The sequence below is a fragment of the Photinus pyralis genome, unplaced genomic scaffold (assembly GCF_008802855.1).
Source record: "Photinus pyralis isolate 1611_PpyrPB1 unplaced genomic scaffold, Ppyr1.3 Ppyr1.4_LG2, whole genome shotgun sequence".
NCBI classification, from domain to species: domain Eukaryota; kingdom Metazoa; phylum Arthropoda; class Insecta; order Coleoptera; family Lampyridae; genus Photinus; species Photinus pyralis.
In genome coordinates this window covers 32999322-33023146 of record NW_022170403.1, presented here as the reverse complement: position 1 = coordinate 33023146, position 23825 = coordinate 32999322, and the positions used below count along the sequence as shown (strand labels likewise).

The 23825-nt window shown below is 36.2% G+C and overlaps 2 protein-coding genes across 2 annotated transcripts; one reads left to right on the top strand and one right to left on the bottom strand.

The window, feature by feature from the left end:
- Nucleotides 1-8841: 8841 nt before the first annotated feature.
- On the bottom strand, nucleotides 8842-20672 carry LOC116163954 (trypsin-like). The gene is made up of 7 exons (XM_031478082.1): nucleotides 20553-20672; nucleotides 10173-10368; nucleotides 9910-10118; nucleotides 9522-9742; nucleotides 9354-9411; nucleotides 9016-9228; nucleotides 8842-8972 (listed from the first exon to the last, which is right to left on the bottom strand). The coding sequence occupies exons 1-7, from the start codon at nucleotides 20617-20619 to the stop codon at nucleotides 8842-8844; spliced, it is 1095 nt and encodes a 364-aa protein (XP_031333942.1). The 5' UTR covers nucleotides 20620-20672.
- Nucleotides 20673-22426: 1754 nt separating this feature from the next.
- On the top strand, nucleotides 22427-23825 carry LOC116164470. The gene is made up of 3 exons (XM_031478657.1): nucleotides 22427-22578; nucleotides 23508-23634; nucleotides 23689-23825. The coding sequence occupies exons 1-3, from the start codon at nucleotides 22515-22517 to the stop codon at nucleotides 23783-23785; spliced, it is 288 nt and encodes a 95-aa protein (XP_031334517.1). The 5' UTR covers nucleotides 22427-22514; the 3' UTR covers nucleotides 23786-23825.

Genomic DNA, 23825 nt, shown 5'->3' with positions numbered 1-23825 from the left:
AAGACGATAAGTGACGTCTGTGATTGCAATTGACTCATGAATTTAATGTAAGAAAGTTCCTCAAGTATAAAACCTACCAACTTTACAGTCATTTGGAGCCTACAGGTGCAGCGTTATCCAAAAATTAGGAAATCGTAAGCTTACAGACTTAGGGGATAGAATGATGCCTTAAAAATATGAAAGGGAATGAATGGTATTGTAAAGGCCTAAACGAGGGCCTAAAGGGATACTCACAATACTTGTGTTGACTTTTAACTCCAGATGAGGTCCGCGTAGCCAAATAATGATACTAATCTAACATGTAAGTCTTTATCCAAACTGGCAAACCCATAGATGTGTAATGGATGGAAAAGAGTTGTTAAAATATTGCGCATGGATAACAATACCCAGAAACTTACACGAAAAGTATTTACTTCTCTTCTTCAGTGAAACATGAACATGAAAGGACGACTACTGAGCATAGTACAACATGGATTTTTTAGATGTGGACTCTTTCCATTACTAGTACAAAATATGATTCCCCAAAAAAAATCACAAACATCAGTTTATTACTTTTTTTGAAGAATGCAAAGAAAAGTTTTCACTCTTCCAGGCTTTGTTTAATTCTGATGGTCAATAAACGAAAATGTATGTGCTCAATCGCCAGAGACTCTCGTCTTTGCCAACAATATATATATATAATCATGAAACCTTTCTACCCTTAGGTGTAAAGGTATTATAGTACAGCTTCACATTTAACTTAAACAATTTCATTGTGATTACATTAAAAATGAAAAAAAAAGTAAATTCTCATAAAAAAAAAGTAGTATTTATGTGTGTACAAATTTCGCCCACTCTTTCTTATTCTTGGCCAGGGTTTTTGCTGCTCTCCATGTGGTATTTCTCGCCTCTAGTATCTTCCTTATGTTCTCGTCCCATGTTATCTTCGGTCTGCCCCTTTTTCTTTTGTGTTGGCTCCTGGATTCCCATACCTGCTTCACTTGTCTTACGTTGTCCATTCTTTGAAGGTGCCCCCACCACGCTAATTGTCTGTTTTCAATGAATTTTAGTATTGGTTGTACGTCCAGTTCGTTTCGTATGTGGTCATTACGTAGTCTGTCCATTCTTGTTACACCTTTTGTTCGTCTAAGATATTTCATCTCCACAGCCGTTAATTTACTTTTAAGTTTTTGTGTTAACACCCACGTTTCACACCCGTATGTCAAAATAGGTCTGTACACTGCCTTATACACATTTATTTTAGTTTGTTTTGAGACTTCTTTTTTACTTATGAAACTTTTGTTAATCGCGAAATAAAGTTTTAAGGAGTTGTTAATTCTTGCGTTGATTTCTGCATCTTCATTACCTGTTTCGTCTATCATTACCCCGAGATACTTAAATTGTTTAACATGTTCTATGGTTTCCTCGCGTAATGTGATTTTTGGATTCAGTTCTTCTGCTCCTATTGCCATGACCTTAGTTTTCGTGGTATTTATGCTCATGCCATTGCTTCTTAATTCCTCGTCCCACACCTTCAAATTGTTCTGCAAATCCTGTTCCGTGTTTGTAATAATAACTATATCATCCGCAAAAGCACATTCCGATACTAATACCCTATTCATCTGCCTATATCCTATAAAAGCCTTCTGTGTGTTAGCGTTGCAACTTTTAATAACATCATCCATAAAAATATTAAACAGTGTCGGACTTAGCCCTCCACCTTGTCGCAATCCTTGTGTTGTAGCAAAGAATCCTGATTTCATGTTTTTCCATATCACATAGTTAAGAGTGCTTTTATATAAACTTTTAATTACTCTAACCAACTTATTATCAACGTTTCTTTTCAGTAGACTCTCCCAAACTTTATCTCTGGGGATAGAGTCAAAAGCCTTCACTAAATCAATAAATGCAAAATATACTTTTCCTCCTAATTTCTTCTTTTCTATCATTTGTTTGATTGTGAATATGTGATCCTGCACTGATCTTCCTTTCCTGAATCCGCTTTGTGTATCTGTAAGGGTTTGTTCTGTGCTTACTGTCAGTTTCTTATTTAGTATTTGCTCATAAATTTTCATCACAGTACTTATTAGTGTTATTCCTCTGTAATTATTACAATCCTTGTTATCGCCTTTTTTATGGACGGGCACGATTACACCTATCTCCCAATCTTGAGGGACCCTTTCTTCCTCCCATGCTTTGGTATATATCGCTCTTAGCAACTCTTTTCCGGAAAAGCCCATGTTTTTTATCATTTCTCCGGTAATTTTGTCATGTCCGGGTGCTTTATTGTTTTTTATTTCCTTCAATGTTTCTTCGATGTCTTCCCCTGTTATCATTCCTGTAACATTTTCATTTGTGTTTCTTGTTCTTCTCCTAATACTTCTTTCGTGTGTTGTAGGACTTGTATTGTTTTCACCGTCAAGCAGTTTCTCGAAGTATTCTTGCCATCTCACCATTATTTGCTCCTCATTTTTAATTTTCTCGCCATACTTGTCTTTAATTTCCATAGGTATGTTAGTCTTTCCCTCCTTGAGGGTTTTCAGCACCTTGTAAAATAACTTTTGATGGTTTTTACTATCTCTCTGCAGCTTCTCTCCAAATTTGATCCAAGCAGTTTGTTTAGCTTTTATAATAGTATCCTTGACCAATCTTCTTTGTTCTTTGTAAAAATTATAGTTTTCGTCATTTCTGTTTGCTAGGTATTTTTTCCATGCTGTTTTTTTTCCTTCCACTTTCTCCCTAATATCGTTTGTCCACCATGATGTTTGTTTACGTTTGTTCGAATGCTTGCATATTCCGCATATCTCTCGAGCTGTCTCTATCGTTATGTTCTTGAATTTTATCCATAGCTGCTGTAATGACATGTTTCCTATGCTGCCAGCTGTTTCTGTCATTTTTCGATGTGTTGTCTCTTTATACTTCTTCGCAATGTCCATGTTAGAAAGTTTATACGTTTTTATTGTTTCAAATTCCATTTTCTTACAACTCAGCTCCTTTTCCTTGTGATTTTCCACGTTTTTTATTCTTGCTACCAATAGATAGTGATCACTGCCGATTTCAGAGCCTCGTCTTACCCTAACATCTAATATGTCGCTTTTAAGGTTTTCCGGTACCAGTATGTAGTCGATTATTGATTTTTCATCTCTGCCAGGTTCTACTCTGGTATATTTATGGATGTCTTTATGTTTATAAAATGTATTCGTTACTATAAGGTTATGCATTTGGCAAAAGTCCAATAAGCGTCTTCCATTTTCGCTCCTTGCTTGTTCTCCGTATCTACCAATAACTGATCCATATATCGCATCTTTCCACCCGACCCTCCCGTTAAAATCTCCTAGGACGTATATCTCCCCTGTACATCCTTCCATCACCTCATTTAGTTCATCCCAAAAAAGTTCTTTCGTGTCCGCTTTATCATTTTCATTTGGTCCATATGCGACGATGATAAATCTATGTTGTTTGTCTGCTTTTTCGAGTTCTATGAGAAGTATTCTTTCTGTTCTTGCTTCCCATCGATGAATTTTATCCGTTAGTTTGTTGTGTATTAAACATCCAACACCTGCCGCTGCTCTATCTTGTATTTTCACCCCGCTGTAGATAAGGACATGACCGTTCGGCAAATACTCACACCCTTGCTTCTTCTTTTTTGTTTCAGTTATCGCGAGTATATCTAGCTTGGCGTTTTCGAATTCTTCAGTTAGTTCAGTTTCTTTCCCATTAATGCTCCTGATGTTCCAAGTTGCAAGTTTCCAGAATAAATTTTTGGTTTTCCTTATGTCATTACCTTTTCCATTGCAATTTTTCGTTACCATGTGACTGTCGAGATATGTGTTGGTTAGTTTTTTGGTGTTGATGTGCGCGTTACTTTCCTTGATTGTTCCATATAGGAATCCCCTGTCGGTGATCTCTCGCTTACTGTACGTTTGGCAAAATTCATTCTTTCTCCACCTTCCGTTATGTGACTGCTACTTAGCTCTTCAATACCGTACATTTCTCCATTAATGATTAGTTTGTTATACTTCATTTGTGTTTTGTATCCTTTTTGCTTCGCTTCTTTCATGTGTGGAATTAACATCTTCCTTTCTTCCAAAATTTCTCTCGAGTAATCCTCATCGATCCATATGTTGCTACCTTTCAAGTTTTTAGAGCTATGTAGGATTTGTGTTTTCTTCATACCTGATGTTAATTTAATAATTATTGGTCTTTTATACTGGTTTTTAAATTTCCCTATTCTTCTGATTTCATCTATATCATTTTTTTCATCCATTTCAACCCCTATATCTTGCATTAACTTTGTTACTTTATCTCGCGTGTCTTCAGCTCTTTCGTTTATAATATCCTCAACTCCTTTGATTATGATGTTTTTCCTCCTTATTTCTCTTTCCAATGAGTCTATTTTTCTGTCTTGGTGTAGTATTTTTTCTTTCATTAATCGATTTTGTTCCTTCATTGCAGTGTTTTCATTTATTAGTCTTTCAAATTTATCATCCATTCCTGTTAATTTGTTTGCTATTTCGGCGAACATGTTTTCTATTTTTTCCATGTTACTTTCCTCCATGCTGTATTTTATTACCGTAAATGCGCTGTAATTTTTGTTTGGCGCGCTCGAATTTTGTTAACGTTTACGCGCTATAATTTTTATTTACCGCGTTCAAGGGCGCCCGCTATCTATTTGTTTATTTAGAATGTCAATTGAAATTATACTTACAGTAGATTATTAGCCGTTTTCCACTTTTTAAGCCCGATTTTACGTACACTGGTTCAAACTGTGAAGCTGTAAAATGTGTTAACACTAGTTATTTTTCAATAAAGTTTACTTATTATACGAATATCGAATTATTTGTCTGCACAACGCGGTGAGCCGTACATACGGTTTTCACTCCGCGAATCAACCTTTCGTATAGCTAACGCACAGAAATGCAGCGCGCCACGAATCAGCAAGTAACAGATACAGCGAACCATCAAACTGTATTAGGTACTTCCCTCACGGAATAGTTACGGGTCAATCGAACAGAGCAACATCACACCGATACTCAACTCCTCATGAATAACAGAAGTAGGTAAATACTTAATTAAACAAAATAATGACATAATCATCTGTACAGTATTACAAACACGATTCATCTAACGGTACTTAAAACAAAGGCATGGAGTACGCCATGATTCAGATATCGTAGTTTATGCAAAATCAGCAAAATGTAAATAATATCAAATTGTGGCAAGCATTCAATGGTTAAATAGCTAGTACAAGAAAGAATAAAATGGTTACTACCTGATGTAAATACACCTTCAAAACACCATCACCCAAAATAATCAAGAATAATAAAAAAAAAAAACAACCGGGAAAGCGTGTGCCTTCCCTCGGCCTCGTCGCCATCTTCTTTTCCTTCTCCCCTAGCCTCCTTTCCAAAATTCCCTAGTATTCGGCATCTGCGCAAAACGGTCGTTGGTTATATACAGAGCATATTATATTTTTGTTTCAGCTGTAAACGTGTGTTGCCTAACCATCAGGGTGGATTATCACAAGATCAACTGTATTATTGACATTCACAGAGTTGTTCGTGTTCAGTTTACGACGAGCGAATTTTGTAACCGGATCCGTGCGCAGCGGGAGTGTTGCCATTTTGGATGAGCTAATGTCGACTGGGTATTAAAATATAAGTCCAGCTTTCATACAGGCTGTACATTTTAACGATTATTGACATTTACTGACTTTCATTAAGAACGAAGTGACTATCGTGAGTCCTTTTATTTATTCGAAATCGACCGCAGATGCAGATCGTATTCCATTAATTAACAAAATTAGGTAACGGCGTTATATATTTATGGGTGTTCTTGCGTGTGTGAATGTAATATGATTGTGCTATACGAATCTTGAAGAAAACCTAGATTTCAGAACCTAATTATGCCTTAAAAAGTTTTGGTGAGTTGATGCAATCGTTATCATCAGTTCACTATCAAAAATCATTAAAAAATAGCCAATGGAAGCAAAGGTTTATTGCGGGTTGTTAACCAACGAAAACATCCTGAGCTTAGTGAGCTAATGATAATCATTGTGTAATGAATGAAAGCGAGAGAAAATTAAGGCGAGTGAAGCGGACAAATTCAATAAGGCGAAAGTTAAACCTGAGTTTCGGCGACCATGGGACAACTAAACCGAAAGGTGAGATTTGTGTCCCTTGTGATGGCGATCATTCTAGCGTCGACTACGAGAAAGGCCAGTCCATGTCTTTGATAAACTTCAAACGGTAGCTCGAAACAAGAACAGGTGTTTCAATTGTTCGAAACGGGGCCATGGTTTCCAGCTTAAGTGCCAATGGTATTCTAATCATCACGTCATGATATTGTGTAGAAACCTAGCAAGTAATAAATCGACAGTTACGCTTGTGTTTTTGAAGCGAAAAGTCAAGAGAACATTTGTGATAAAATTCCCGCTGTTAATTTTATGTCGAACAAGGAGGTGTTAAACAAGGTATTATTCTATCAGATACTGGCTCACCAGTTGAACCGCTTAGTATTCTAATTGGTGTTGACATGGCTGGTTAATTGTTGACTGCAAACCGTGTTAAATTAGTCAACGGGCTAGTACCGTTAGAGGTATTAGACTGATGTTAATGGGAAAATTGCCTGTTACTACTTCCAAACGAAATGATATAACTTTAAATGTGGTTTCTCTGTTAATTCAAGATCGTGCTATTGCCAACTTTTGGGATCTTGAGACTATTGGTATAAAGGACGTCGCAAGTCAGAAATCAAAGAAGACGCGAGAAAACGAAACGAAACGGTTTCTAGAGTCAATGACAGTTAATAAAGGTCGCTATGAGGTAGAGATTCATTGGACTAAAGATCATTTGCTGCTGTCGTCCGATAAAAGACATACAGATAAAAGATTATTTTTGCTTACAAAGCAGTTAAAATTAGAAAACCCCTTGTTGGAATATGACAAGAATTTGCAAAAATGGTCTAAAAAAGGGATTATTAAATTCATTCCAAAAAAATGCCGCTAAAAGGGAGAGAAATTACTTGAAGTTCCTTTGGCAGCCCGATCCTCCACCTGCAGAGATGGTTGAATGAAGACATGCACGTGTTGTTTTCGAAGTATCGAGCAGTCCTTTGTTCTTGGAAGCAGTGATAAAATTCAATTTGCAAAAGTTCATTTGATTAACTCCTTTATAAATGAGTATTTTCTGGAATTATTAGAATAAGGAACTTTTGTACCTCAATTTTATTTATCATTTTATCAAGGTGCTCATTAATGCGAATGTGACAGTTTCGATTAAGCTTTTCGCTTATTTACGAAAGATAAAGGTAATTGTTAGAGATAACGTGACAATTTTAATCATTAAGAAAAAAATTGTATTCTTAGGTAGAAATGTTGATTTAGATAAGGGAAATTCTAAGAATTAGTATGGACGTGAGTATTTGAGTTTCGTTGTATTGGTTATTGTCGTTTCTATGCAGTTTTTATTGGTTGATAAAGAAATTTAATTTAATTTTGATTTAAATACGAGAAGACGGGGAAAGAAGACGCCTTTTGTTGGTTTCCAAGGCCGAGTTACGGTCCGTTTATAACGGTTTCGAGTGCGTTTCTTCAGAAGAGAAAAAGGTCTAGTTCGTGGCCGACTACGTGTTGACGTGAAGAACTGTTATCAAGTTCGAGTTAGTTGTCAAGTTTGGTTTTCGTTTGTGCTGTTTTCGAAGAAGACGAATGTGCAAGCTTTTTGAGTCAATGTGTTTGGAGTGTGTACGGCAAGTTCAAGTTCCTGATAAGGGGTATGTTAGCGAAAGAAAAGGATAAACTTTACTACGACAGCATCGGAGGAAGGAAGCAGTAAAGCCAAGTGTATTTTCATGTGTCATCAGACGTTTTTTTGTTTGCGTCGGATTGATTAGTGATTTGCGTGTACGTATTTTATTTGGATATTTTGACTAAAAAAACAGTAAGTAACTTTTTTTGGTAATTAATTGTAATGTTGTTCTTAAACACTCATGTGGAATTTTAATTTAATGTGGTCCATCTGCATTTTAACGGGATTGTATTGGCTGTTTAAATTTTGTGTATTTGTAAAATAAAATTTTGTTTGTGTAATATCACGCAAGTTGTGTGTTCGTTCGGACCTTTTTCACGATGAGCAGATAACTCAATTACGATTAACTTTACTGATTCTCGCCCAAAGTTAATTGTAAGTGTTAGTCAGAATTTATCCGGGTGTGGATCTACACCGAGAAAAGTTATCATTGAAGAGCTAGCCTGGTTTGAAGTGTTTTGTGTTGGTCCTTTCTGGCAAGGATCAATGCATACAGCAATATAGATAGCTTCCACAACGGTACTTACTATCGTTGATTGCACGAGACGGAACCTGCAATGTATTTGTGAAAAATCGAATTAGCGAGATGGGACAGTTGGCTAAATCTGGTCGCTGGAGAGTTGTACCAGGTGAATTAGATCCGATGAATTCTCCAGAATGTTCAGCTAATCATTTGTTAGCTTCGAAATGGTGGGAGGGCCCTTTATGGTTTAAACGAAATTCAGAACAATGATAAAAGTCACGAGACGAAGTTGATGAAGCATAGAAAGCTTTCACTTAGCTGTTTACCGAGCAGTGCACGATCTTTTTTATCGACGGTGAAATTCTTGGATGCATTACGACGTTTTATTGCATCCCGGTACAAAGATTCACATTCGCGCGTGCTCAATAGGGGCATAATTATAACACATTTTGTTCAGAGTATCACAAAATGAGATCGATAGGCCGCACATCGGTTTTGAGAAATTATTAGTGTAATGCAATGGGAAGAATGGAAATCATTTAAACTTCTTTATTTACAACAATGCAGTCTGTGATTTACAGAAATGATTCCTTAACCTTTGAATCCTGCTGTTCGTTTTTTTAACAGGCGTGCCTTCAGATTCCGACGAAGGTTTTGTCGTAAACGTATTGATTTATTGGGGTTGATTTTACGTTTGCTTGGTCGGTAAAATAAGGATAATACTAAAAGGGAAAGCTTTTTAGAGTACATGGATTTTGCACTAACCGTTTCTCCAAATATCAGCTCCCGTGGAATCGTCTTCTTCGTCGCTTTCTATTGAATTATCTTCGCTGTTTGATCCGTTTCCGATGGGTGTGGTAGCTGACAAATTTTCACCATTGTCTGATTTTTGAGAAATCCAATCCAAAAAATGAGAAACATCAGTGTATACGCCGAGGTTATTCTTTTGTGCACATCCAAACCCAAATGAAGTTATTCCTAAGTATAGAATTGTGTTCTAACGGCAAGTTATAGATTAGGGTTTATATTATTTAGACAGAGTCTACATGTCATTCGTGAATTAGTGACACCTTACGCTAAGAAAGCAATGCTGATTATCGTACCTTGTTGAACATATAATCCTTTTTCGTTCACAACGACAAATGGTCCGCCACTGTCTCCCTAAAAAATTAAATAAGATAATTCGGAGGAACTGTTAGTAACTGTCTATTATCATATCCTTCAAGAACAATTAAGAATTTCAAATTTGTGGATATGATTCACATTATTACCAAGCAAGCATCCACTCTTCCATCCAAGTACCCCGCGCAAAATGCGTGTTGCAGTTCACTTCCATTATGTTCGTTGCGCTCCAACATACTGCGACATTTGTAATCTGAAAAGATTAATAGACGAGCTTCTTGCAGTTGGCAAGGAATAGTGTCATTCTTGGGATAGATTCTGCCAAAACCGTGAATAAGTCCTTCCCTACCTCTCGATGCACTGTTCAATTCTGCAACATATTTAATGTGCATAATAGTATGATTGACCCGGGCGGGTGATATGACCAACTCCAGACTTACTGTTCTTTAGAGGGAGCACCATCCGATTTGAAACACTTTCAGTAAACATATTCCCCATGGCGAAGTAAGTAACTTACATTATAAATAGAATACCTACCTGTTGATGGTAAACACACTGGAATGAAATTTGTAGCTTCTCCCACAATATTAATTAAAGCAATATCAAAATAAGGCATTTCTTCGAAATAATTTTCGTGAATGTAGATTTTTGAACAACGAAAATGCTTTTGATCGGTTTGCTTTTTGCAGTTATTGTGTGTGCCCATTCTGATCTTGAATATCTTTTCTATTTTCATGTCACCATTTCTGTAACACGGAAAGTTACCGATAGTGTATATGTATAGTCGGCTAAAACCAAACATTATGTTTTTGAAATATGACTTAAAGCAATGTGCAGCCGTCAGCAAGGTTTTCAAGCTAATTAAGGATGCTCCGCAAACTACTTCATGATTAGACATTAGAGATGCAAACCATGCGTATTTGTAATATCCCACGTCGTAGCCTCCAATAATTTTTTCGTGTACAGGTGAACCTTTGCGTATTCCACATGACAGACCTGAAGGAAAAGAATTTAAACAGATTTATTCAAAAAATGTACTCTCCAACGAGGAATTGAGTTACTTATTATATTTTTTTTAATTTATTTTTATTTTGGGCTGTATTTTTAAGTGGGCGGGGTTTCAGCCAAGGGCTACTCTACCAACCCAACCCTCTATACATTTACAAATATCAATGCCCGACCTCCGATTCGAACCAGGGACCCTGACTACCGCAGCCGCGTTTCCACGCCACTGCGCCATATACAGACCTGAATAAAACTATTGCGATTCGATTCTGTAAATGGTAGAAAAGTATTTTAAATATATAAAACAAAAGTATGTAAGCTATCATGTAGCGGAAATGAATTTTTTTTAAAATTTGGTATATGGTTTGTTGTGTAAATTTACGTAGTTTAGACGATGGATAATTTTTGATTAAATGGCTGCATTGCAATTTGTTTATTTTCTTGTAAAATTACGCAAAGGAAAGATAAGGGACAGTTATAATTGTATTAGGTGATTATTTAGTTTATTTCATTTTGTGAAGTGAATTAATTTGTAAACAGATGGTCGCAGGTGTTGCGAATTAGATAATAATTGTGCGTATTTTAACAAAATAATAAGGAAATCATAAGGAAGTGGAAACTGACATGAAAAAGAGAGGAAGGAGTTAAATAAAACAGGAAGGTTGCTAACGGGGCCCTTCGGCTTTCACTTTTTGCCGTTTGTGTGAAGTCGGGTCCAGCGCCGCCGCATTGTGTTTTGGCCACTTGTGTGTACAGCGTCGCCTCCTCTTAAGTTACCGCAACGATGGCTTTACTTTACTTCAGCTGTTGTTTAATGCAATGAATTAATTATTATTTTTGTATATTTGTTATTTTTATTCAAATCTAATTTTCCTTTTCATGTATGTAGCCTCACAGCAAAATCATGTTTATTTTTTTTAGTTAAAATTTTTTTTACTTATATTTGACTCGCTTTGGTCTTTTTTTGGACGTTTCTATCTGTTGCCAGTGTCGTAGTCAGGAGGAAATTCATTCTGAAGGAGCTGGATTCCCGATTGATCACACTGATATGAGTCGTATTTATAAACCTACAGAATACAGGGCGTTTCAAAAAGAATCATCCGATTTTAAAAATTTATTGCTATTCATCTATAAGTCCGATTTGATAGAACAATGTACTGTTAGTAAGAGGAAGCTCTCGAGTTTCGCGTGGTTTCCGCTAGGTAGCAGTAGCGCGCTTCTGTCAACGCCCAGCTCAGTTATTGTCAAAATGGCGTCTAAACAAATTATAAACCTACAAAATCGGATGATTCTTTTTGAAACGCCCTGTATGTCACTCATACTGCATTTGCCTTCAGTGAAATTTTGGAGGCGGTTGAAGTCCCCTCGCCCCCTTCCTCCCTGTGGCTACGGACCTACTGTCTGTTGGGACAATAAAGAATTATTGTTATTATTATTGTGTTCCACACCTAATTGCCCTCGATCAAACAAACACATAAAATCAAACACTTCCAAATCGGACGGGAACTCGCTCTATTAAAATTGTTCATGTATAATAATAATAATAATAATAATAATAAATAGACCTGAGTTCTCACAAGAAACGCCGACCATAATAATAATAATAATAATAATAATAAACGCAAAAACCTAAACAGCACTACTAGTTCACAAAATACTGTAATATCTCCACGAATAACCCAAGCAACCACACAAATACAACCTCAAGAACAAAGAAACACAATAAATACAAGTAACGCAACATGCACTACAAAGACAGGTCCACCCAATAAAGTTACACGCCCTAGCACAGTTAAAAAACACAATACTCCTTCTTCTCAGAAACAACCCACTCGTATACAACCGAAACGCAAAAACCTTAACAGAACTACAGGCTCACAAATACTGCAATATCTCCACCAAAAACCCAAGCAACCTCACAAATACGACCTCAGGAACAAATAAACACCATAAATACAATTAAAAAACACAAAACTCCTTCTTCACAGAAACACACCACGTTATCACAACCCACTCGTATTCAACCCAAACGCAAAGCCAAAGAAACACTTACACAATAAACTCCATTTAATAAAATTACAGGAATTATTATAATGATTTTTTTTGTTTTGTTTTGTTTTCCTCTTTCCTGATAGCGTTGGCTATTGTGCCCATCAATAGGTATGTTGGACCCTACATAACTTCACCAGACACAGACACAGACACTAATCGTTACTTGATTTTAATCCGTGCGATTAGTTAACCAGGCTAGACCTGAGTTCTCACAAGAAACACCGACCATAATAATTTATTGTCTGGTGATCAACAAAAACATTGACATAGACATTGTCCAGTTGTATCTAAACGAACATTGAACAGTGGCGTAGTAAACAGTTAGTAGTGCTAGACAATCTAAACACCGTTTTAAATTAAGCAACACGTAGTACGCCTCATTAAGTTTTTTCCACACGTGGTTAATGTGTGGCCGCCATGACACGTCATCGTCGACAATGATGCCTAGGAACCTGGCAGTGTGGGTAATTGGTTCATGGACCATTTTAAGCTTACCGAAGTGCAAACGCACAGTTTTGCTCACATTTAGAACGAGTTTGTTTGCACCACACCAGTTCTGAAATTCTTCGATGGCAAGGTTGGCTGAACGCATTTTTCTGCAGTATCTGCCGAAACTACAATATTGGAATCGTCCGCGAAACCGATCAGTTTTCGATGTTTTATGTACTTTGGTAACTCGGCAACGTATAACAGAAATAATAAAGGGCCAAGTACGGCTCCTTGAGGGACACCCAAGTCAACTTCAAACATATTTGAAAGTGAGCCGTCGCAGTCGATCGTCGATGTATAGTTGCCTTCCAAATAAAAACGATTTTAGCAATTTCAGCATAGGACCTCTAATGCCCACCTGCTCCATTTTGTAACAAAGGCAGTCAGGTTGAATGGCATCGAAAGCCCAACTGATATCAAACAGTAGCAGAGCAACAAATTTCTTTCGATCCAACTCGGTATAAAAATGTGACAATAGATCAAACGCAGCACTTTCAGTTGACATACCTGTCCGGAAACCATGCTGACATGATGGTAAAATTTAATTATTTGCTTGAGCATTGCGTGCCGAGCGATCCTTGCTAGGTAGGACATAACAATATACTATCATGCTTTGATATAGCCGCGACGACCGCGCCGGCCGCATGTAACATCTCACGTAGGACATTGCGTAAAGCTGTTCATTCTGTCTGCGTAATGCGCCTTTTTAAAAAACTGAATTTGCGACTCGTGCGATGCAATAATTTAGCCAAAATCTTGTTATTGCAACTTATGAACTTTAGTGTAATGATTACGTGTGCAGCCTCTTTTTTCTTAATTAGTACATCCCAGATAAGTCGTCGGTCAAGTACAGGTTCTGGTGCAATACACTTCTGGTATTTCTTGAAGGTCGCTTTGTCATTCTTGCAAAAATCGCCATCTATATTCCGCATTCATCTGAGCGCATGATTGTACACCAGAAACGAAATTTCCACTTAACTGTAACTCACTGATCCAGTTGTTCCTTTGTGCGAACCGTTCCGTATGGGGCCTTGCAACAGCATGCGCAATTTCATCGCATCTACCGAATGCCAAGTAGCCAAGTACGTATAAAAATAATACTAAACGGTCAAATCCTCTTGGTTATGTAGTACCTAACTAAACTCAACTAACATTATTGCGGGATAGCTTTTGTGAAATTTCTGTGCAAACACGTCAAAGAAAGTCTTGTTAATAATTATAAAAGTATTTCACTATTTTTGAATGTATGATTTAGAATTTAGAACGGTAGGTTGTACGTACAACTCAACATTTTTCCATATAAAAGATTGTAAAAATGTTATTCGTAATAATTACATCCTTAAGAAATGACGATAAGATGGAGTTTTTTTAGTTTCTTTTCCTTATTCAGTGGAGCGTTGATACGCCACGAATTTAAACACTATACAGGGTGATTCCTGCCACCGTTTGGGAGCGTATAGGGGGTGCCTAGGGGAAGTCTTTTCATATAGGACACTTGGGGTCGGAAATCCAAAATAAGGGCGCCAGAACCAAATTTATCTTCTGGAATTTCACGCCTGTATGTAGGCAACCCAACCGACCGACGTTTCGCGCGGAGCGATGCAGAGCGAGTTAGCGCGAGGAAGCGACATGGGAGGGAAGGAGGGAAAACGACAGTCAAAAGCAATAACGTTTACAAGTGTTCAACGTGGCCACCGTTGTTCTCAATGCACTTCCTACATCTAGCCAACCACTCCCCTCGAACTCGCGTGAAGACTCCTATGTCCTGGCGAACAGCCTCTCCGGCCATGACGACGCGCGCAATTAAGTCCTCTTCGGATTCGACGGGAGTCTCGTAGACGTGCGCTTCCATCACACCCCACAAGTAAAAATCTAATGGGGTGACGTCGGGCGAGCGGGCAGGCCACTCCACCGCACCTCCACGGCCGATCCATCTGTCCGGATAGGTTTGGTCCAAGTGTTCCCTCACCTGCCGCCCGTAGTGAGCAGGGCACCCATCGTGCTGGAACCAGTGGTCCCAGTACAAGTTCACTGGAACATCCATTAAAAGTTCTGGTAGCACCTCGCGCAGGAAAATCAGGTAATTATGGGCATTTAGACGCGGAGGGAGGATGTATTCCGTGTTAGTAAAACGTGCCATAGTGTTTATTCACTTGATACGCGTCGTTGCAGACGGGATTTCGTGGGTTTAAACAAAATTCTGATCAAGTGTCAGCCACACATCGCCGCCTGAGATCGCTCCGTGTGCACCGCCGGCCGGTTGGGTTGCCTACCTACAGGCGCGAAATTCCAGAAGGTAAATTTGGCTCTGGCACCCTTATTTTAGATTTCCGACCCCAAGTGTCCTATATCAAAATACTCCCCTACGCACCACCTACACGCTCCCAAACGGTGGCAGGTACTATAGGAATCACCCTGTATGTATATCGATAGATTCGCATTTAAATTTACTTCGAAATTTCGTTGTGAAGTTAGACATTTTGGGAAATGTAAGGGTATAAGAACAATTAGCCATTAATATCAGAGAAAGTTTACAGTTTGTCGAAGTTTAGCGGGTCAATTTGACAATAAAGGATTGTATTAGTGGAATAGTATTCGTTTTCTTGGCTGCGTCGCTCCATTTGGACGTTTTATTTCTTAATGATTTCAGAAGCCTCGGAGAATAGATTTAGTTAGGGCATGATAATTACTTCGTCATCGTGAGATTTGTTAAGCTAACATGTTTGAGAAATATGTGGGGATGATTAACCACCCTAGCTTTTCTCGATTCGTAGGAGGGCGTTTAATCAACAATAACAATTAAAGATGTTGGATTTCGTTAACGATTCGCCATTTTGTGGGTGGTCATTAATTAAGTACGAAATGAAGGGTCATTCTGGAACATTTTGAATTAATTCGCGTTTTAGTAACCGAGGCGACTAGTGTTGGTTCATAAATTGGAATAAATAGCTATTTGTGTATTGAGAGCGCAAAATGATATATTGTCGATTGAAAAAGACAGTTGCATCACTATGTAAAAATCAAGGAAAAAATCGTAAATTAAATTTAAATGTAGATTAATAAACTGCCAACGAAGCAAATTGATGTTTTTTGACTTCTTTAAATATCTAGTTTACACCGTGACGATGACGCAAAATATAGTACAATTTCTTTTACATTTTACAACGATTGAAAATTCTCTTCGCTCGTCGACCTTTTATAAATGGCGATTTTCTTGGCCATATTCAAACAGCCCCTTGCAATAAAAGGAGATTGAACCTCCCTTCTTGAATCAAAATTTTGACTGTCTTAGGTTAGCTCGACATTTTTTTAGAAACAATTAATTAACGGACCTACAGCTAGCCGATGACAAAAATGTTTACGATGGCGTGGTTGCTGAAAATGCCCCCTTTTTGTTGTTTCTCTGAAATATGACTTCAAAATTGTTTTTTTTTGTTCTGGAATTACTGGCTCCTCAACAATGAAATACAAAATTAACGTAAAATTCTAGATATATTGACGAAAAACTAAAGAATTTTCTTTTTACAGGTTTTTTAAGGATAGGTAATTCTTCAAAGGAAAAATCCCCCTTATGTGATGGTTTTGTCCGTCCGTCCGACCTGTTCCTCGTCTAACTCGAAAACGGCAGAGATGTCAAACTATCGTGAAACGATTTATACGAATTCAAGGATCAGTGTTATTGAATATGAGCCGGATTATAAAAATCGTGTTTCCGAATGCGAGCTCAGTATCAAAAAATTCCCCTGCTGAAAATCGTGTGCGATTCTTCGTATCTCATTATACATTCAACAACACTATATTGATTTTATGTGGCCATAGTGTATATGAATCATCACAAACTTGAATATTGAATTTAATAACAAAATGCAGCACGATTTTTTCTCTTAAACGTCCGTTCGCTCTCTCGCTCGATGGCGTTATGTCCATCGATTTAAAAAAGAACTGATGGACCGACTACGAATTTTGCAGATGGATTCTTTATCAAATTCGTAGTTTGTCAACAGGCAATCTAGACCAAAATATAACGAAGACTCTTTTGACATCTCCGTTATTTATGAACCGAATTGCATGCAAATGAAACTTGGCATAGCTTTAGCGATATAATACACCAACAGTTGAACCGAATCGATTCAACATCCCTAGTGTCTTTTTAGCGCATTTTTGCACATTTATTTGTAAATGGGCCGACGCGTCGTAAGTTGATACCGACAAAGGGAAAATGGTAGCCCCCGACAAGATGGTGGAGTAAAACCTGATCTGCCACAAAAAAGTTCACTTAAATCCCTTCAAATTGAATTTGAGTGAGTTTTTAATTCGTACTATAAACATGCAATACAAAGCGGCTTGTGTTGCCAATAGGTTGGATGTTTTTGAGAAAGTAGGTACAAATAGCAAATTTTCCTTATTAAGGGTTTTAATTCACTCAAATCTAATTAGCCTTGATTAATTAATTAATAATTAATAATTAATTTTCCTTGATTTTTTACATAATAATAATAATGTGAGTAGTGCATAATTGGGCTGCGACGGTCAGATTTGGCAAATCGTGTGGACGTCTCACGAGCAAGCAAGCATGCACTACAAAAAAAGAAAATAAGTTAATGTGTATCCGGCATGGGTTTAAACAGTATCTAATGGTTAAAGGTGCCATTCCGCATGTGAAAATTCATCGACGGAACAAAAGGCAAAGTTAATGTGATCTTTATGAGTGTATAAAGTTCACATTGCGTTTTATTAATGTTTCTGTTTCATTAATGTTTGTACGGCCCTTGTCCATATATATAGCTTTAGTTGCAATGAAACACGCCACGCGACGAGAACCTCAAAGCATTTATAACTTTAGAACCATTGATGATCCTTTCAGAACTATCAGAAAAAGTTCACTTTTGGGGGGTTCGTCAAATTGTCCTCTTCCCCGCATACCTACACCTACTTACAAAAGTGATACTGTTATATATATGTCGGTTGTTTTGGTTGCTTAGCAGTGTTACTTTGTTACATATTTATTATTTTTTCAATTAGATTGTTCATTAGAGATTCTGCTCTGTTCGAAATAAATAAATTGAATTAGTCCATGGGCCAGTCGACATGACGGTATAATTTGGGGGTACCAATTTTCCTTTTTACAGTAGTTATACAGGTTTATTAGGATGTCAAAAAATCATGATTGCCATGTCAAAACGGTAGCTAATAGAAATGGCGTCCAATCAAAGATGGCGGATGTTGAGTTTTATAAAGTCAATTATATCTTTGGAATTATTGATCCAATTTCATTATTCTTTTTTTTTTAATGAAAGCTCTTTATATGTGCTATAAAATGATGCGTATATATATGCAGAATATTAGTGAAAAATATGCAAACAGTTTTGATAAACATGCACACATATACAAAATTATATATGTTGCATAATTTCTAATAAAAAAGGAATTACGATAAACACTAGCAATAAGATGTTTCTCTAAGTTTTCTGCACGAAATGATTGTCTCCTGTCGCTAAGAATTAATTTATAAGCACTCAGCAGAGAAACTTCTCTCTACATCAACAAAAGTAATATGTGCATTAGAAAAGGACAAACTATTGGAAGCAATTTCCAAACTTTCCACAATATCACCCATCATCACCGTAGAGAAAGAGAAAGATAAAATAGTTTGGACATGATGAAATTAAACCTCAATTAAATAAATAAATCTTCCTTTCGGCTATTGCAGTATGTTTCATTATCGCGTCCGTTATAAAAATCCGAAAATTTTATTCAAAATTCAAATTAAAATCGATTAAATCTAACAAAAATTTAAATACATCTTAAAATATGCAAGTCTATCATGCAAATGCAAAGAATATCAAAATTGCAAGATATGCAAAAATAAATTCGGTTTAATAAATGTTTCAAACCGAAAATACACAAAATCTCATAAGTACAATAATAAACGATTATTCACAGCTTTAGCTGATCAAAAAATTGATTCAAAACTAAAATAATTACTAAATACAAAAATCATTGTAGTTACGTCTACAGATATATTGTAGCTGAAGAGCCATGATCAAATACCAAATCATGATGGAATTGGTATGTGCGCATTATGTTTCTAAACCTTCACTTCTCTACTTTAATTAAACTTGTATCTCAACTTGGACGACACTGGTTTCGTTGTAATTACAGATGTAAAATTGGCTCTTTAATGGTGAAAAAACTCCCTTTAACGAGTACTGGGAAAACCTTAAAGAAAGGCTTCTGATAAGCGACGCCTGCTCGATAAACACAGTAGTTCCACTAATTGCTTCGTAAAACGTGATACACGTTTCCGCTTAACTTTAAAACAAGAACTTTACAACTGACAAGACTGACTGTCTTACAATAAATACGATCAAATACGGCTTTTAGCCGTAACGTCAGCAAAGAGTTTGTTAATATTGATGGAAAGGTGTATACTGTGCCGATAATTTGACATAGATTATGTGAAAACAAAAAATACATTGGAAAATTGTACGTCAAAATCAAAGAGATGCTATTCCAAAAGCAGTAAAAGATGAAAGATAACCCTAAGTTTGGCTTCCATATCACCTCACGTAGAATTACCAAGCTGGCTCTTGACAACTACCATTACGTAATGCTAATAACTTAAAGTGTACAAGCGCATGCAAACTGCCAACTTGTGGATACGTCACTGAAGAAAGGAAGAAGGAGCAGATTTTAGTGTATATGAAACTTTTGAAAGTAACGATGGGGTTAATTTAGTTTTCATTAAATGTTAAGAGTTAAAAAAAATTCCGTTCGTTTACTTCATGCATTAGTTACTAATTGTTGATTTTATCGGAAATGTAGTTATGACAATATTGTAGCACACACAAAAGCTTTCATTTAAGAAAATGATGAAGTCGGACCAATAGTTCTAAAGATAGGTATAGTTAATTTTATAAAACTCAACATCCGCCATCTTGGATTGGCCGCCATTTCTATTAGCTACCACTTTGAGATGGCAATTATCGTTTTTTTACATCCTAATGTATGTGTCTAACCGTGGTAAAAAGGAAAATTGGTACCCCCAAATTATACCATTTCCTTAAATTTAGCCAGTTGGCCCATAGACTAAATCAATTTATGTACAATTGAGGTACCACGAACCCAAAACATACAATACAAAGATTAACAAATACGTGATACGGAACTGTTTCTATGATTTATCAACACCTCTATAACACCATAGGGCATAGAGGGACTGAAGAATTTGAAGTAGGATTGCAAAATTTCGTAAACATAGGTATTAAGTTATTAACGATTAACCTACATGCAAGGACAACGTTATACCATAGAGTAAATACAATTTACTCTATGCTATTACCAAAGAATACTTAATAATTACTCTTTGCTATTACCTATATTACTTTACTGGTATAACTGGAATTTGTCACGTACACATTTTTGTACTGTTTCGATTAGAAAAATTGGCTAGTAAAGATTTATTTGAAATTTTTAACAGTCCAAAACACTTGTAATATACTTTCTAATTCGAATTGAAATGCACAATCGACCTTCAACACCCGCATTACGAAAATTGGCGTTTAATCATTAATGCATACAAGATATCAAAAAAAGTGGTTCTATTTTGGTAATACAAATGTTATTAACCTTACCTTTATTGAGACAGTATAAATTAAAATATATTATTAAAAGGGTATTGAGTAAAAACACACGGCACATTGCAAGTTGATTAAAAATGTCAACACAACAGTAGTTAGTATAGGTACTTGCGATATCTATACATAGTTGTCCTACAAATATGAAAGGAATTTCAAGTTTTTAACATAAAAAATGTGTAGGTATCGCGACAAATGAGTTCATATTAGACGTTTAAGGTTTCTGGGGTGAATATTTGGTAATTTAGAATGTTGTTGATTCGCGTGATCTTCATTCTTGGCTCCATGAGATATTGGTAATTATGTAACATTACCTACCTGTTTTAAACTACACATTGAAATTTGGCAACTGTACAAGTATTTAGTGTGTGTGGTATTGTATAATAGATGTTCGGCTTGAGGCTATATCTTTTTATTTGTTCAATTGTTAAGAAAAAATGTAACACTGAAGTAGATGAAAATTGTTCAATGATTACTATAGGATACAAATTGTGTTTCGTCCAATAATCACACTAGCGACGTTTAAAGAGCAATGGATAAACAAAATGTTGCAACATTCGCCGGTTGGATTGCGATTTAGCGGTATTATTTTAAACGCAATTGCAATGCATTTGCAAAACGGGTAAAGAAAAAATTAAATGTCTATATGTACTACCCCGTGTATGTAACAGATCAAGAATTAAACAAGGTTATTTCACCTGAAATCGATGAGACTTTTGTTTTTCAAATGCAATGCTTGTGTTTTTTTAAGATATTTGAAAAGAGCAATCAATTGTCTGTATACGACAACATGAAATATGCATATGGTTGATATACAATGCGATCAAAAATGAGTTGCTGTCGAGTCGCCTTTGGAATTTTTGTATACATGGGAAATCGCACCTAACTTGAACTTCCAAAGGCGACTCGACAGCAACTCATTTTTGATCGCCCGTTACTAAAAAATGGAGAAATTCGTGATTTTAGAAAATTTATGACATCTAGCATGCCGTGTGCCATATCATACAGAAAAGACCTACACCTACAATAACTTGTTTTTAAGATCAACTTTTGCACGATACGATCTCCCCGTGTAATGCAACAGGCACCGTGCATCCTGACAACACACGGCATGCTAGATTTCATACATTTCCCAAATATTGAATATCGAATTTGTCTATTTTTTTTGTATATCAACATATGCATATTACATGTTGTTGCACAGCAAATTGACTGCTCTTTTCAAATATCGTAAAAAATATACGCATTGCATTTGAAAACCAAAATTGCATCGATTTACGGTTAAATCGGAAGTGATGCCGGACGTTTGAATAAGCGATCAGATAGATCGTAATGTCACATATGAAATTATATTGAACAAATTTTTCGTATTTCGTCAAATGAAAGAGATATTGAGGTCATCCCTTTTATCTCGAACGCACTGTGTATGTCTCATATACTTGTATTTGAACACCTTTTTCCCTTGTTACATTGTCTGTGTGACCATACGTTAACATAATGTTTGGATGTGATATCGAGAACCACATTTTTCCGTTTCTGGATTAAACTTTCTAGAAGAGGGTATCTACATTGATAATAAGGTTATTGGGTGTTGTGAAACTAAACGATAAAAACAATTGGATAATAATCCTGATCTGGGATTTTCACCTTAGATCATTGTTTGTATGATCTAAGATTTTCACAAATGAATTGACGTACTCCATTTTGAATATCAAAAGTGTATTGCGGAAGGTGCAACTACTAGTGCATTGTTTTTCAATTTCGGAAGTTGTCAAAATCTAAAACCAAAACTCCACGTAACTCCAATTAAAATGAAAAGTATTTAAAAATATTTACTTGTTGTTGATCATCTCTATCAAAGCAAAGGTCCAATGTCTTAGATAAGCGCATAAATTCGACAACTGTCTGCTAAAGACGGCATTCTAATATTTTCCAAGTTGTGCTATCCAATATTCCAAAATGAAGTGTTTCCTTTTAGTGTCTTTGCTTACATGTTTTACTTTTGCTGCTGAGAAAATTGAAAGTAAGTTGTCGTGGTAATCTGGCATAGCCACAAGGGAATTAACTTTCACGATATGGTTAGTTTCCCTTTATCGTCGTGTATAATACAAAACTTTATTTTATAGTAGAAGCCATATAAATCATTGTAAAGCTCCTGACAATTCTGAATTTAATTTAGACCTCAAAAATAGCAAGCTTAGGTTCTGCCGTCGCGGTCGTTTCCATAGAAAATGCCGTTTCTATGGAAACGACCGCGTCATATGTTCTGAACATTATTTTATATCATGCTTCGCGTCCCATTTTAAATAAGAATGACAGATGCCATTAGAATGGATAATCATCTGTTTGTTTATCTACCCTTGCGAGTGATCACTTTATCTACCCTTACGGTTAAAGAGCGACATTGAAACCTATTAAAATGTCAATTTAACAGCTGCTATTCTCAGCGTCCAAATGCTTGGTTTGAAGCGTTCTATTTTGGATAATTAAAGTGATAAGTCTTTGAAAACTTTTGACACGCCCCAAATTGCCACCTGCTAATATTGGAAGGCAGAGTTTTATTTTTAGCTTGTTGTTTATAATAGCCTTTTCATATAAGTAGTGAGTGTAAGCAACAGAATATATTTTTATGGCATTCTGTCTTGTTTTTCATTTATCATCTTTTCTGAAGCAAATGACTGGCTATGGTAATTGGATTTACCAATTTCATAGAACCTAAATTGTAACAATTTTTAATGTAATTTGTCACTACTAGTGACTAATTTCCTACCTCAAAGACTCCTCGAATGAAAGATAAATACGGAAATTGGGAGTATATTAAAACCTTTTGAGATTAAATGGTCTAATAAACACTACAATTTGCATGAAAATTTCATTAGCTATGCCATAACAACTCATTTACTTAACATTTGTAATTGAAGACGACACACTAAATAATAATGTATGTTGTAGCTACAGCGGGATGTAACTACCATGGAAAAATTATTCCTGAAGGAGTTGGTTTTGTTCCCGCACCAATTGGTTATTGTCTAAAAGTAAAGTGTCTTAGTGCAGAAGGAAATACCATGGGATTATTAACGTTAGTATCCATATGCAACAGTGCAGATTATTAATTATAACTGAATGTTTGCAGGTGTCCAAGTAAACCATCTCCTCCAGGTACTCATTTGTCACCAAAAGATTTAACAAAAGAGTTTCCCGATTGCTGTCCTAAACTGGTTCCCAATTAATTACTTGAAATATTAAAATAAATATAATAGATACATTGTG